General features: G+C 38.6%; 1 protein-coding gene across 1 annotated transcript in view; it reads right to left on the reverse strand.

Moving 5' to 3' along the window:
• Positions 1–6,562: 6,562 nt before the first annotated feature.
• The window catches only part of ttc27 (tetratricopeptide repeat domain 27), a 135,533-nt gene continuing 124,931 nt past the window's right edge, over positions 6,563–17,164 (reverse strand). The window contains 4 exon segments of the mRNA XM_062058984.1: positions 6,563–6,947; positions 8,407–8,507; positions 12,190–12,301; positions 12,373–12,570. Coding sequence (XP_061914968.1) covers positions 6,822–6,947; positions 8,407–8,507; positions 12,190–12,301; positions 12,373–12,570 — 537 coding nt within the window. The 3' untranslated portion in view covers positions 6,563–6,821.

A 17,164-nucleotide genomic window follows, 5' to 3' on the forward strand; every position in this document is an offset into this window, starting at 1 on the left:
ACTCTCACAAAACATTTGCCCTTGTGTTTAATGCTCTGAATTGTTCACCAATACTTCCCAAACAAAAGCGCTAACTTGATTTTTACTACAGTAAGTGCTTTTTGTTGGGGTAGTGTTCTTGAGTACCTCATCAAGAAAATAACCGGTCCTCAGTCCACGTCTGTTTCATTGACCCAACCTGAGCATTGACTTGATGTTCAGAAACAGTAAGTGCTTCTTGTTGGGGCAGTCGTACAGACACAATCTACATGACCACTAATGTAATACGTTCAAAGGGACAAATTGTCGATAATTGTAATAAAAAATTGTTGGAAATATCCCCTTGAAATCACCTCAAATAGAGACGCTGATGCTTGGGCAGTCCATAAGTGCTTCTCTTTGGGGTTGTTTCGGGTGTGGACTCTTACAACTTATGCAATTGTGTTTAATGCTCTGAATTGTTCACCAATACTTCCCAAACAAAAGCGCTGACTTGATTTTTACTGCAGTAAGTGCTTCTTGTTGGGGTAGTGTTCTTGAGTACCTCATAAAGATAATAACCGGTCCTCAGTCCACGTCTGTTTCATTGACCCAACCTGAGCATTGACTTGATGTTCAGAAACAGTAAGTGCTTCTTGTTGGGGCAGTCGTACAGACACAATCTACATGACCACTAATGTAATACTTTCAAAGGGACAAAATGTGGATACTTGTAATTGAAAATTGTTGGAAACGTCACCTTGAAATCACCTCAAACAGAGACGCTGATGCTTGGGCAGTGCATAAGTGCTTCTCTTTGGGGTTGTTTCGGGTGTGGACTCTCACAAAACATTTGTCAGGGCTGTTACAAAGTGGAAAAGTGTTCTGTGGTCTGACGAGTCCACATTTCAAATAGTTTTTGGAAACTGTGGACATGGGTAAGACATGGGTAACTTACACATCTTTGAAGGCGCCATTAATGCTGAAAGGTACATACAGGTTTTGGAGCAACATATGTTGCCATCCAAGCAACGTTACCATGGACGCCCCTGCTTATTTCAGCAAGACAATGCCAAACCACGTGTTACATCAACGTGGCTTCATAGTAAAAGAGTGCGGGTACTAGACTGGCCTGCCTGTAGTCCAGACCTGTCTCCCATTGAAAATGTGTGGCACATTATGAAGCCTAAAATACCACAACGGAGACCCCCGGACTGTTGAACAACTTAAGCTGTACATCATGTATATATATACTCATAAATATATATACATACATATATATACACATACATACTGTATATATACTCAAATATATATACATATATATATATATACTCACACACGCACACGTATACACACACTGTGACGCATATATATATTTATATATATATATATATATATATATATATATATATATATATATACACATTTAACACACATACTGTATACACCTACATATATACACACATTCATACAGTATATATACATATACACATATACATATATATTTAAATATAAGAGCTGTCACAATTGAGGTAACTCAAGTGTTTCTTCACAAAAATCTATTGCATTAATCGTGTCCACACTTGGATTAATCATGCAATTTATATTGACTGTACAAGCTCTTTTACCTTAATTACTGTACAGTTCTGTGAGTGATCAAATCAATGCTTATGTCAGTACAAAAATGAAAGAGGAGACTCCGACTGGTGTGCTCGGTGACACATTTCAGTACAAAATAAAGCCTGGAAGAAGTTTATATACAACTGTTATCAAGTTTTGTGCAAATAAATTAAATGTATTCAAATAAATGTTTAAAACGCATCCAAAACTGCATGTAAGATGCATGAACCTTAAGATTTGACATTTTAGGTAATGAGTTAGTTCATTTCAAACATGCATTCAATACAATTACAATGTAGCGCATCACATATTTCCAGTTGTTTCTTTACAGCACTTCCGCAAAAGGAATAGGAAGAAGCAGAGCTTATTTAATCCTACCTCTTTTCATATTATAGCAGTTTTATTATTTTTCTTTGTTCTGTTTGTAACAGAACAGTGAATAAATAAATGAGTAATACAAAACCCAAAACAAGTGAAGTTGGCACGTTGTGTAAATGGTAAATAAAAACAGATTACAATGATTTGCAAGTCCTTTTTATCCTATATTCAATTGAATAGACTGCAAAGACAAGATACTTAATGTTCAAACTAAGAAACTTTGTTATTTTTTGCAAATATTAGCTCATTTGGAATTTGATGCCTGCAACATGTTTCAAAAAAGCTGGCACAAGTGGAAAAAAAGACTGAGGAAGTTGAGGAATGCTCATCAAACACTTATTTGGAACATCCCACAGGTGAACAGGCAAATTGGGAACAGGTGGGTGCCATGATTGGGTATAAAAGTAGATTCCATGAAATGCTCAGTCATTCACAAACAAGGATGGGGCGAGGGTCACCACTTTGTCAACAAATGCGTGAGCAAATTGTCGAACAGTTTAAGAAGAACATTTCTGAACGAGGTATTGCAAGGAATTTAGGGATTTCACCATCTACGGTCCGTAATATCAAAAGGTTTAGAGAATCTGTAGGAATCACTGCATGTGAGCGGCAAGGCCGACAACCAACATTGAATGCTCGTGACCTTCGATCCCTCAGGCGGTACTGCATCAAAAAGCGACATCAGTGTGTGAAGAATATCACCACAACGGCTCAGGAACACTTCAGAAAACCACTGTCAATAACTACATCTGTAAGTGCAAGTTAAAACTCTCCTATGCAAGGCGAAAGCCATTTATCAACAACACCCAGAAACGTTGCTGGCTTCGCTGGGCCAGAGTTTATCTAAGATGGACTGATGCAAAGTGGAAAAGTGTTCTGTGGTCTGACGAGTCCACATTTCAAATTGTTTTTGGAAACTGTGGTCGTCGTGTCCTCCGGACCAAAGAGGAAAAGAACCCTCCGGACTGTTATAGGCGCAAAGTTGAAAAGCCAGCATCTGTGATGGTATGGGGGTGTATTAGTGCCCAAGACATGGGTAACTTACACATCTGTGAAGGCGCCATTAATGCTGAAATGTACATGCAGGTTTTGGAGTAACATATGTTGCCATCCAAGCAACGTTACCATAGACGCCCCTGCTTATTTCAGCAAGACAATGCCAAGCCACATTCTGCACGTGTTACATCAACGTGGCTTCATAGAAAAAGAGAGCGGGTACTAGACTGGCCTGCCTGTAGTCCAGACCTGTCTCCCATTGAAAATGTGTGGCGCATTATGAAACCTAAAATACCACAACGGAGACCCCCGGACTGTTGAACAACTTAAGCTGTACATCAAGCAAGAATGGGAAGGAATTCCACCTCAAAAGCTTTAAAAATGAGTCTAATTAGTTCCCAAACATTTACTGAGTGTTGTTAAAAGGAAAAGCCATGTAACACAGTGGTAAAAATGCCCCTGTGCCAACTTTTTTGCAATGTGTTGCTGCCATTATAGTTTGGTTATAGTTTGCTTTGTACATAATTTTAGCTGTTTGCAAATGCACCAAGTCGTTGGATTTCAATATCTTTGATTTAATAAATAAAGGGTTTGTATGTTCTCTATATCCAACATTATGTACTATTCCAATTAATCTTTTTTGTAGCGCCGTTAGGGAGTCAAGTGAACATTTGTAGTTGTTTCCCCATATTTCTACACAATAACTCAGATATGGTAACATTAGTGAGCAGTAAAGAATATGGAGTGATTTTTGGTCCAGAAAATATTTATCTTTATTCATTATTGATGTATTTGTTGCTACTTTATCTTGTATATTTTTATTATAAGAGATTTCCAGTTCATTTTATTATCTATTACACCCAAAAATGTGTTTTCTTTAACCCTTTAAATATCTAGTCCGTCTATTTGTATTTGTGTTTGACTTTACCTTCTACTACAGTTACATATAGCATTATGGCAGTTTTACTGAGATTCAAAGATAGTCTTTTTTTGTTCAAACCATCTTTTTAATTTGTTCATTTCTTCTATTATTAGTATTAGCTTCTGTGTGTTCTCTCCTGAATAAAACAAAGTCGTGTCATCTGCAAATAATACTAACTTTAAGTCCTTAGTAACTTTATAAATGTCGTTTATATGAATATTGTCACGTGGGGGGGTCACAGCTTACTGCGGGGTTCGTTCCCCCGGGATGCAGATGGAACACTCCGGACAGGACGTGCAGGTAGGAACATGGTTTATTTGTCGAAAGTCAAACAAGTACCAAAAACTGAAAAGAAGCCAGAGGAAAAATGTGCCGATCGCACTCGAAGCTAAGGCTAACACTTAGCATAGGCAAAAAGACAAGGAATACTCACGTAACTGTAGAAAAAGCAAACAATGAAGCCAGGCCGACTGACTGGCAAAGGCAGGCTTAAATAATGCCTCTGATTAGTGCTTGGGAAACAGGTAAGCGAGTCCCGAACACCAATCAGAGGCAGGTGAAAATAATAAGTAACCATGGTAACTAAAACAAACTCAAGGGTGCACAAAACAGGAACTAAGGGAGTCCAAAACTAACAGAACATAACAAAACATATTCCGGGCCACGGATCATGACAAATATTGAACCATTTTGGTCTCAGTATTGATCCCTGAGGTACGCCACAGGATATTTTCAGCTCTGTTCTCCTTTCTTCACGTATTGCTTCCTGTTGGTTAGGTAGCTTCTTACCCAGTTTAAGACCAACCCTCTGATTTCATACCATTGTAATTTGTTTATAAAGATATTACGATTGATTGTGTCAAATGCTTTTGTTGAATCCATAAACACTGCAGCAGCACTTTGTTTGCTATCTATTGCATTAGTGAGTTCTTACGTTATTTCAATTAATGCCATTGATTTTGAAATATTGGCTCTGTATCCGTATTGATTATCTGTGAGTGTTTCATTTTTATTTATGAATTTGTCCAATCTGATATTGAACAGTTTTTCAATCATTTAAAAAAAATATGGAAGTACAAAAAGAGGTCTGTAATTTGTAAACTGGTGTTTGTCTCCACTCTTATGAATCGGTACGAGTTTTGCTATTTTCATTTTTCCTGGGAATTTGTGTCAGCTTCTCTTGTAGATCACTTGTGTGGTCAGTCACCAATCATCAATGATGAAATCTTAACATTGCAACACATGCCAATACGGCCGGGTTAACTTATAAAGTGCAATTTTAAATTTCCAGCTAAACTTCCGGTTGAAAACGTCTATGTATGATGACGTATGCGCGTGACGTCAATAGTTAAACGGAAGTATTCGGACACCATTGAATCCAATACAAAAAAGCTCTGTTTTCATCTCAAAATTCCACAGTATTCTGGACATCTGTGTTGATGAATCTTTTGCAATTTGTTTAATGAACAATGAAGACTGCAAAGAAGAAAGTTGTAGGTGGGATCGGTGTATTAGCGGCTGGCTGCAGCAACACAACCAGGAGGACTTTGACTTGGATAGCAGACGCGCTAACCGACGCTAGCCGCCGACCGCACGGATGATCGGGTGAAGTCCTACATCCTTCCGTCGATCGCTGGAACGCAGGTGAGCACGGGTGTTGATGAGCAGATGAGGGCTGTCATAGGTGGAGAGCTAATGTTTTTAGCATAGCTCTGTCGAGGTCCCGTTGCTAAGTTAGCTTCAATGGCGTCGTTAGCAACAGCATTGTTAAGCTTCGACAGGCTGGAAAGCATTAACCGTGTATTTACATGTCCAGGGTTTAATAGTATTGTTGATTTTCTGTCTATCCTTCCAGTCAGGGGTTTATTTTTTTTGTTTCTATCTGCATTTGAGTCCGATGCTATCACGTTAGCTCCGTAGCTAAAGTTATTCGTCGATGTATTGTCGTGGAGATAAAAGTCACTGTGAATGTCCATTTCGCGTTCTCGACTCTCATTTTCAAGAGGATATAGTATCCGAGGTGGTTTAAAATACAAATCCGTGATCCACAATAGAAAAAGGAGAAAGTGTGGAATCCAATGAGCCAGCTTGTACCTAAGTTACGGTCAGAGCGAAAAAAGATACGTCCTGCACTGCACTGTAGTCCTTCACTCTCACTTTCCTCATCCACGAATCTTTCATCCTCGCTCAAATTAATGGGGTAATCGTCGCTTTCTCTGTCCGAATCGCTCTCGCTGCTGGTGTAAACAATGGGGAAATGTGAGGAGCACTCCAGCCTGTGACGTCACGCTACTTCCGGTACAGGCAAGGCTTTTTTTTTATCAGCGACCAAAAGTTGCAAACTTTATCGTCGTCGTTCTCTACTAAATCCTTTCCAGCAAAAATATGGCAATATCGCGAAATGATCAAGTATGACACATAGAATGGATCTGCTATCCCCGTTTAAATAAAAACATTTCATTTCAGTAGGCCTTTAACACCATTATCTAACAAAGTTTGAACTCCACAAGTGAGGTACAAAAACCCTGGGAGAACCTGCAAGTAAAACAGCCATGCTAACTTCATGTTGCACATTAGTTTGTCTTTTTCATCAACTGAAATCTACAAGGTGTGAACATGTGTGCAGAGATTCTGTGGTCTTGCACAATTTATACCTTGAAGAGGAAGATGTAAATAAAAATAATGTCAAGCTACATGGTTTTATTCTTCTGGGATGCACAAGTTTGCAAAATAAATGTAAAACACTCATATGTTGTTTCGAAGCTTTCCGATTAATCTCAATTGATGTTGTTTACATAATTATGGACAATATTACTTTAAAAACATTAAAAAACAAAAGTGGTAGATCAATAGTGTTGATTTCCACTTTTTAGTACTAATAATAAGAAGGTGGATTATTGGTTATTGGACATAAAGATGTTTGGTTGCAGAGGTGAGACAATGTTTACTGGGATTGTGCTCGTCGTTGTGCACAAAGTTCCTGTAATTGTGTGACAAGTTGCTCCAGCTCAACGACGTCATCCTGCAGATCAGCATGGATGGCACCAGACGCCACATCAGTGTGTGTTCGCTGTTGGAGGTGAAGAGAAGGTTGTGAAAGAAACATACGGTCATTATTAGGCTTTTATGATGGACTTCATGAATGCTGGATCTTATTTCCCTTTGAAGTTTGCTTTCATCAAATTCAAATCTCTTTTTCTTGTTGGTACAATCAGTTTGGTCATGTGTGGACCCTCTTACACATTTCACATGGACTTATAAACATGTCCAATGCTCTGAAAACACTTCCTACACACTAATCCTGGGGTGTCAAAGTCAAGGCCCGCGGGCTGAACGATATTTGATTAGTACTAGAAGCGGCCCGCAGGCCACAGTCGCCTGCTGCTGTTTTGCACGCACCGATACTCCATCAGTGTTGGCTCTAGGAATTTTCAAAATGGGTTCCCAGGGACCCCATCAAGTAAATTTTTGGGGTCCCACTTTTTTGAAACCGTCTTAAAAACAAATGATAAATGTATGCATTATCCTGTTATATCTCACATTCTATATTGTGTTTTGGAAAAAGGTTGTCATAAACGTTACTTAATTCATTGAAAAAAATAATACAAAAGAAAACACATTTGTATTCATATGTAAATGTATTCAGTTCTAAACATTAATTAACTTTCTTCTTTCCTTCATGGATCTAAACTTCACGGCTGCCGGTATTTTTTTCTATATTTTTATTGTAATATTTTCAGAATTTGTTTGTTCTATTTTTGGCCAAAGTAAGACAAAGAAAACAATCTAAAGTTGTCTTTATTTTTTAGTTTTAATGCCATGATTTTAATAGTCCGGCCCGCGTGTGCACAGATTTTCCTCCATGCGGCCCCTGAGCTAAAATGAGTTTGACACCCCAGCGCTAATTAAACATCATTTTAACAAGAAACTTATATTTAATTTTTTTGCAGACTGTATTGATCTATATTGATATATAATGTGAGACCACTGCACTAGATTTTTCCAAAAAACAATGACCTCTCCATTTCAACTGAAAGACAACATAAGTCCATTCCAGACGTTCATAATAAATAGGTTTGTGTTTTTCATACCTACCATTGGTTCCTGTTTGAGTAATTTCACTTGATTACATTACATACATTACATTTTCTAACATTCCACACTGCAAGTATGTATGATTCCTGCTGATATCATATCGCCTCGGTATCGGCCAATACCCAAGGCTCCAATATCGCTATCATAACGGAGGTGAAAAAGTATTGTCAGGACACCGCTAACTTTTTCTATAACTTACATTGCAGTATTTGCCTTATTTTGCACAGACAGTGTTTATTTGTGACAAATAATAATGTACTGACATTAGTTTGAGGGCAGAACTGCTTTTATCGGTATCAGTTGATATCAGTATCGGAAATAAAGTGTTGGGTAATATGAGCACATCAGTAAGAAAACTAATATCAGACCCAACTGCTGACCAATGAGAGATGAGAGTGAGTGTGATGTCACATGGCTTGTTATGAAAACGATACCTCAGCTTTGGTGAGCAAACTCTTCAGGCTGAGACGAGCTGAAGAAAGCATCTGAAGAGCTTCTGCTGAGTTCTTCTTCTTTTCACTGCAACTGATGCTCACTGGCAACACAACTTATTTAATGAGTGCTCATCTTTAGCAAAATATCAACAGTTAATCATGACATGATCTTCATATGTTTCTAAGGTGATAAACTGACTAAATCAGCAAATCAAATACATATTTTTCTACTGTAATGACTTTGTTTTTTTAATGAACCTGAAATGGATGTTGTACAGCACTGTGTTGCATAGTAGTACTGTGTTGTCAATTAGTACTTTGTAGTATAGTAGTACTACTGTATGTTGACTAATGATACCGTGTTGTATTGTGGAACTGTTTTGTCAATTAGTACTGTGTAGTATAGTAGTACTACTGTATGTTGAATTATTTTTTTTGTTGAAAGGACTAGTTGGTACAATCCCTGGGGACTCTGCATGGCAGGGGCGTCCTCCTCCCTGAGCCAGGCTTGCACCTGACCGCATACCTAAGTGAGGCTAGGTGACACTGCTGGGAGGCTTTTCCACCATTGGGACACATCTTCAGTTGTGTGCCCCAGCGTCACGGGGTGTTTCGGCCCGGCTTACCACAAGACACCCTCTGCTGAGGAAGGGCCCACCCCAGGGTGATCAAATCCCTGGGTGTGTGTGTCCCATTAGGTGTTAGCCTTAGCAGCCCAGCTGGTGTCACTCCTCCTCAACCACAACCAATGGCTCGTCCTCTCTGCTGTGTTGGCCAGCTCTTTAATGGCCTGTCTGTGAGCCTGCCCCCTGACTCCAACCTCCCTAAGGAGCTTTGCTGTTGTGCTAGCTACAAAGCCCCTACAGCCCACCTCCACTGGGCGCACCCTTACCCTCCAGCCTCTGTCCTGTGCCTCAGCTGCAAGGTTGGAGTACCGCAGCTTCTTGCGTTCATACGCTTCTTCGATGGCATCCTCCCACGGAACTGTCAGTTCAATGATATAGACAATATGGCAGGTGTCAGACCATAGGACGAGGTCTGGACGCAGGGTGGTCGTTGCGATCGACGGGGGGAAAATTAGCCTCTGATCTAAGTCGACTCGCATCTGCCAGTCCCTGGCTGCATTCAATGGGCTTAGATCAGGATTTGAAGGTCTTGTCTTCAGCTTTTCCCCCTCCCGAACAGACGCTGGTAGGTGTCGGCACACATCCTGGTTGTTGATGGGTTGGGCGTTGATGGATATCCTCCTGCACTCAAGTTTGTCAGCTAGACATCTGAGGACCTGGTTATGTCTCCACGTATATCTGCCTTGAGTGAGGCTGGTTCTACAGCCAACCATTATGTGCTTGAGTGTTGCTGGGGTTGTACACAGGGGACAGGATGGGTCCTTTCCAAACCATTGTTGCAGGTTTATGGGAGATGGTAGCGCATCATATGTTATAATAATACTGTGTTGTCAATTAGAACTGTGTTGTAAATTAGTATTATGTTGAATAACACATCTGTGTTGTATTGCAGTACTGTGTTGCATAGTAGTACTGTGTTGTCAGTTAGTACTTTGTAGTATAGTAGTACTACTGTATGTTGACTAATGATACTGTGTTGTATTGTGGCACTGTGTTGTCAATTAGTACTGTGTAGTATAGTAGTACTACTGTATGTTGAATAATAATACTGTGTTGTCAATTAGAACTGTGTTGTAATTTAGTTTTATGTTGAATAATACATCTGTGTTGTATTGCAGTACTGTGTTGTAAATTCGTACTATGTTTAATAATAATACTATGTTGTATCATATACTGTGTTGTATATTAGTACAAGGTTGAATAATAATACTGTGTTGTACAACAGTACTGTGTAGTATAGTCATACTATGTTGAATAATAATACTGTGTTGTACAATGGTACTGCGTTGTAAATTAGTACTGCATTGTACTGTGTAGTATAGCAGTAATGTGTTGTAAATTAGTACTGCGTAGTATAATAGTACTGTGTTGTACAATAGTACTGTGTAGTATAATAGTACTGTGTAGTATAATAGTCATGTGTTGTACAATAGTATTGTGCAGTGAAGTAGTACTGTTATTGTGACGATATGTCACTTCATTTGTGTTTGTTTCCTTGTGTTGGTATTTACTACTCATCAGTGCTCTTATTTTGTTCCATTTCCTGTTTGTCTCTGAGCACTGTTTGATCACTGACCTGCCGTTGATTGGCAGCCGGTCCACACCTGCTGCCAATCAGCGCGTCCTATAAATGCCTTGTCTCGAGCACTGTTCAGTGCTCGAAGATCACATTATGTGAGGAACTCGCATGGCTGCAGTTTTTGAGAAACCAGCAGACGATGAGAAGGTAAGATGATTTGTATTATCATCAACAGAAATAAAGCAGTCTTGCACATAAACGTTCCACAGCATAAAGCGACAAGGTATTTATAGGACACACTGATTGGCAGCAGGTGTGGACCGCCTGCCAATCAACGGCAGGTGAGTGATCAAACATTGCTCAGAGACAAACAGGAAATGGAACAAAATAAGAACATTGATGAGAAGTAAATACAAAAACAAGGAAACCAACAGAAATTAAGTGACAGATCGTCACAGTTATAGTAGTATTGTGTTGTAAATTAGTATTGTATAATACTGTGTTGTACAATAGTATTTTGTAGTATAGTAGTAATGTGTTGTACAATAGTACTGTGTTGTACAATAGTACTGTGTGTTTCAATAGTACTGTGTTTTATAGTAGTACTGTGTTGTACAATAGTACTGTGTTGTACAATAATACTGTGTGTTTCAATAGTACTGTGTTGCATAGTAGTACTGTGTTGTACAATAGTACTGTATTGTACAACAGTACTGTGTTGTACAACAGTACTGTGTTGTACAACAGTACTGTGTTGTACAATAGTACTGTGTTGTATGTAGTACTGTGTTGTACAGTAGTACTGTGTTATAGAGTAGTTCAGCGTTGTAAATTAGTACTATGTAGTACACTAGTACTGTGTTTTACAATAGTATTACATATTATAGTAATATGTAGTATAGTAGTACTGCTTTGTAAATTAGTACTGTGGAGTACACTAGTGCCGTGTTATACAATAGAACTATGTTGTACAACAGTATTGTGTAGTATAATAGTGATTTGTAGTATAGTAGTACTGCGTTGTAAATTAGTACTGTGTTGTACAATAGTATTGTGTAGTATAGTGATGTGTTGTACAATAGTACTGTGTTGTACAATAGTATTGTGTTGTATAGTAGTACTGTGTTGTATAGTAGTACAGTAGTACTGTGTTGTATAGTAGTACTGCATTGTAAACTAGTAATGTGTAGGACAGTAGTACTGTGTCATACAATAGCACTGTTGTACAATCGTACTGTGTAATATAGTAATACTGTGCTCTACAATAGTACTGTGTTGTAAAATAGTATTGTGTAAGATACTGTTAAGTATAGTACCGGTAAGTGAAGTATAGGTGTTGTAAATTAGTACTGTGTAGTACAATAGTATTATGTTATACAATAGAACTGTGTTGTACAATAGTATTGTGTAGTATATTAGTACTTTGTAGTATAGTGGTACTGCATTGTAATTTAGTACTGTGTTGTACAGTAGTACTGAATTAGTAGTACTATGTTGCGTAGTAGTACTGTGTTGTGTAGTAGTACTGTTAGTCGGTAATACTGTGTTGTGTAGTGCTACTATTAGTTGTACTATAGTACTGAGTCATATAATAGTACTGTGTAGTGTGGTAGTACTATGTTTGGAGCATGTACGCACCTTCCCCCATATTGATGGCTCTTCTGATGACGTTTTTAAAAAGACATGTTTCTTTCTCCCATCCAGCAGCTTGTATTTCGCAGCGAAAAGCTTTGGACAAGAACTGTTGTGCCTAAAACAGCAAGAATGAGTTAAGAAAACGGGCCAAACTTATAAAACCACAATATTATTGCTGCCACAAACCTTATCGTTGTCCTCTGGTAAGGCGCTGTGACCGCCACCGTACAATACTGCATACTGCCGCCATATTTCAGGGTCGCTGCTGTGGCGAGAACTGACCCGTCCCAAAAGTTCTCGTAGTTTGGGCTGCAGAGACGCCGCCTGCTCGCCTTGATTGTCCGTCAGCTTCTCAACAACAGCACGCACCAGGATCTGAATAATCTGAAGCAGGTACACAAGAACACGTAATTTGCTAAACTTCCTGACATAACCCAGACTGGGGATGGAAGTCAGCATGGCTGCCTTACAAGACCCCATTGAGGTCAAAGGGCATTTATTGATTGACATTTTACAACGCGGGGCCCTACTCACAGCGTGTGACCTGCGTATAAGAAGGGTGGTCCTGTCCTAGACTATGTGCACTAGGACAGCAACTAATGACTATTTTGATAGGCAAACAGTCATAGACTATTTTAACAATTAGTCTACTAATCGGATTATGAAGCGTAAACATATTTAATGGCTCTAATTCAGCCATTAAAATTAGCTTAAAGGGGAACTGGACTTTTTTTAAATGTTGCCTATCATTCACAATCATTATGTAAGACAAGAACACGTGTTTCTTTTTTTGAATGCATTTGAAATATCAAATAAATGCGATCAAAAGTCTGCTTACAGTAGAACAGGGGTGTCAAAATCATTTTAGATCAGGGGCCACATGGAGAAAAATCTACTCCCAAGTGGGCCAGGACTGGTAAAATCACAGCATGATAACTTAAAAATAAAGACAACTTCAGATTGCTTTCTTTGATTAAAAATAGAACAAGCACATTCTGTACAAATCATAATGTTGTTTTTTACACTTACATGTTGCGTTTAATAGTATTCTATCTTTATTTGTCGTTATTTATACTTTCTGAATAAATTAAGTGATAATGTTCATCAGTCAACGCATTGGTGTTAATTTTCAATCTGTCCAAATAAAAAAATATCAAAATATTTTTTTTTTGTTTTTTACATATGTAGCATCATCTACAAATACACAAATAATTGCTATTGCGACATCTAGTGGACACATTTAGAACAGCATTTTCTTTCATTAAAAAATTTTGGCTCATTTTTATACATAGCAAACTCATCCTGCGGGCCTGATCTGGCCTGCGGGCCGGGCCGTACGTTTGACACCCCTGCAAAAGAGCCTGCGCTCTATTCTGCCCATAAAGCCCTTAAAAAACATCCAAACACCTCCATTAAGGTTTTATATACATGATCAAAGTCTATACGTAATGTAGTAACGGGCACATTTATAATGACATTTAATATTTGCGTATTTTGATCATTTTAGGCATACGCGGCACATTAAGTTAAAAAATGCATCACGTCGTTCGCTTTTTTCCCTCAACATCACTGATTTATTACTCACTGCAGACTTTATGAGAGACAACAAACATAATAAAACATCACTCACTGTACAATGTCTGCCGTCATTAGGATGCCGATTGCTAGAATCTTGTTATATTCCCATTTAGATGAAGTATGACTCATAATCTTTGCAAAGAAAAGGGGGGTGGAACGAAGCATCTTTTCGTGTTGTTCTCGCCATTACCGGGTCTAAATTGGCTGTCAAAGTGATTTATGATCAATAAACTTCCACAAGCAAGGAAGCAGCTTATTTCTCTATGATGTGAACATAGGCACACACGCTTGTGATAACGGCGCTGCTATAAATAGTTTGTCTGCGTTAGTGTTTATTACAATATCACTAATACTTGGTTATATTTCCACTATATTTTTACACTTTTATGTTTATAAATGTAAAATACCTGCTTTACACTGCAAATCTGGTTTACTCACCATGTAAATCTTGTCCACCTTGCAAATATCAGAGTAGTCATACAAACCCGGTTTCCATATGAGTTGGGAAATTGTGTTAGATGTAAATATAAACGGAATATAATGATTTGCAAATCCTTTTCAACCCATATTTAACTGAATGCACTACAAAGATAAGATATTTGATGTTCAAACTCATAAACTTTATTTTTTTTTTGCAAATAATAATTAACTTAGAATTTCATGGCTGCAACATGTGCCAAAGTAGTTGGGAAAGGGCATGTTCACCACTGTGTTACATGGCCTTTCCTTTTAACAACACTCAGTAAACGTTTGGGAACTGAGGAGACACATTTTTTAAGCTTCCCAGGTGGAATTCTTTCCCATTCTTGCTTGATGTACAGCTTAAGTTGCTCAACAGTCCGGGGGTCTCCGTTGTGGTATTTTAGGCTTCATAATGTGCCACACATTTTCAATGGGAGACAGGTCTGGACTACAGGCAGGCCAGTCTAGTACCCGCACTCTTTTACTATGAAGCCACGTTGATGTAACACGTGGCTTGGCTTTGTCTTGCTGAAATAAGCAGGGGCGTCCATGGTAATGTTGCTTGGCTGGCAACATATGTTGCTCCAAAACCTGTATGTACCTTTCAGCATTAATGGTGCCTTCACAGATGTGTAAGTTACCCATGTCTTGGGCACTAATACACCCCCATACCATCACAGATGCTGGCTTTTCAACTTTGCGCCTATAACAATCCGGATGGTTCTTTTCCTCTTTGGTCCGGAGGACACGACGTCCACAGTTTCCAAAAACAATTTGAAATGTGGACTCGTCAGACCACAGAACACTTTTCCACTTTGTATCAGTCCATCTTAGATGAGCTCAGGCCCAGCGAAGCCGACTGCGTTTCTGGGTGGTGTTGATAAACGGTTTTCGCCTTGCATAGGAGAGTTTTAACTTGCACTTACAGATGTAGCGACCAACTGTAGTTACTGACAGTGCTTTTCTGAAGTGTTCTGAGCCCATGTGGTGATATCCTTTACACACTGATGCCGCTTGTTGATGCAGTACAGCCTGAGGGATCGAAGGTCACAGGCTTAGCTGCTTACGTGCAGTGAGTTCTCCAGATACTCCGAACCCTTTGATGATATTACGAACCGTAGATGGTGGAATCCCTAAATTCCTTGCAATAGCTGGTTGAGAAAGGTTTTTCTTAAACTGTTCAACAATTTGCTCACGCATTTGTTGACAAAGTGGAGACCCACGCCCCATCCTTGTTTGTGAATGACTGAGCATTTCATGGAATCTACTTTTATATATATGTTGTCTTTGTAGCATATTCAACTGAATATGGGTTGAAAATGATTTGCAAATCATTGTATTCTGTTTATATTTACATCTAACACAATTTCCCAACTCATATGGAAACGGGGTTTGTACTTGGTACTATGTTTATTGTATTGCTCATCTTATTATATTGCTTTTTAATCATCTCTTCTTTATTCATTATGCTGTACACATGAAGAGCAAAGGTAACACCCAAATTTCCCCCCGGGAATTAATATAGAATTTCTGATTCTGATTAATATTCAAGTCACGAAATGTAAATGGAGTATTGTTGGCGGTTTTTGTGAGGTTATCTATAGGATTTTTTATGGGCGGAATAGAGGACCTCCCATTGCATTACATGCATAAAAAAACATCTGTCGTCATGTCTTTCATAATAATTGTGAAAATTCCCAAAGTGCAGTTCCCCTCTAAGCAATTTATAGGCATTTGTAAACTAACAATAAAAATGACTACTTTTTACGGAAATATTTATTTATACTGTAACTGTACTGCTCATCAAGATGTTATAAAATAACTATTGAACCTTTGTCCATTTAAAAGCAATGACAGGAAAAGTGCTGATGAAAACAACATATCAAATTGTATGTACAGAAAAGACAGCAATAACAACATTAAAGCTGTTTAACTTTTAAGCTCAAGCTCCCTATACTAGATGTTGTGAATGACTTGAACACGTCTATGATAGTAATAAACCAGTTTAACCTATGACCGTACACAGAGTGATTGTACAGCTGGATGGAGTGCTGAATGAAGGGGTTCCTGTATGTACGCTGTGGGAGCAAAGCTGGAGAAGCCTGTTGGAGTATGAGCGCTGCTGTCCCTCAATACAATATCAAAACTAAAATCTTTTTTTTAACTTTATATATAGTTTGAAGAAAAAAATACTATATATCGTTATTGGGATAAAAAAAAAAAAAAGAAGACCTTTATCGGGATACATATTTGGTCCATATTGCACAGCACTACCGTATTTTTCGGACTATAAGTCACAGTTTTTTTTCATAGTTTGGCTGGGGGTGCGACTTATTCTCAGGAGCGACTTATGTGTGAAATTATTAACACATTACCATAAAATATCAAATAATATTATTTAGCTCATTCACGTAAGAGACTAGACGTATAAGATTTCATCGGATTTAGCGATTAGGAGTGACAGATTGTTTGGTAAACGTATAGCATGTTCTATGTCAGACCTGGGCATTCTGCGGCCCGCGGGCCGCATCCGGCCCTTTGTACGTCCCTGTCCGGCCCGCGTGAGGCCAATCATAAATTACAAAATAAATTTAAAAAAGTATCTATCTCGAGTGTGCAATACAACGGTGCTGCTTTTGTTTTGAAAAGCGTTATTTGTATGACTTCCGTGTGGACGTATGCTCGTGCGCGCAGCGGCAATCACAAATTACAAAATAAATTTTAAAAAACATCTATGTCGTGCGTGCAATACAACTGTGCTGCTTTTATTTTGAAAAGTGATATTGATGGGCGGTCCGCCCGGTTATCCCCGAGACGCTAAAAAAAGAAAAAGTGATGACGAATGGCGTGTTTTCAACAAGACATGGACTGCCAAGTAAAGGTAAAGCCGTGTGGATGGATGGATGTTGCTGTGTTTAAAGAATATAGTGTAACGACC

The sequence above is a fragment of the Entelurus aequoreus genome, linkage group LG09 (genome assembly GCF_033978785.1).
Source record: "Entelurus aequoreus isolate RoL-2023_Sb linkage group LG09, RoL_Eaeq_v1.1, whole genome shotgun sequence".
Taxonomy (NCBI): domain Eukaryota; kingdom Metazoa; phylum Chordata; class Actinopteri; order Syngnathiformes; family Syngnathidae; genus Entelurus; species Entelurus aequoreus.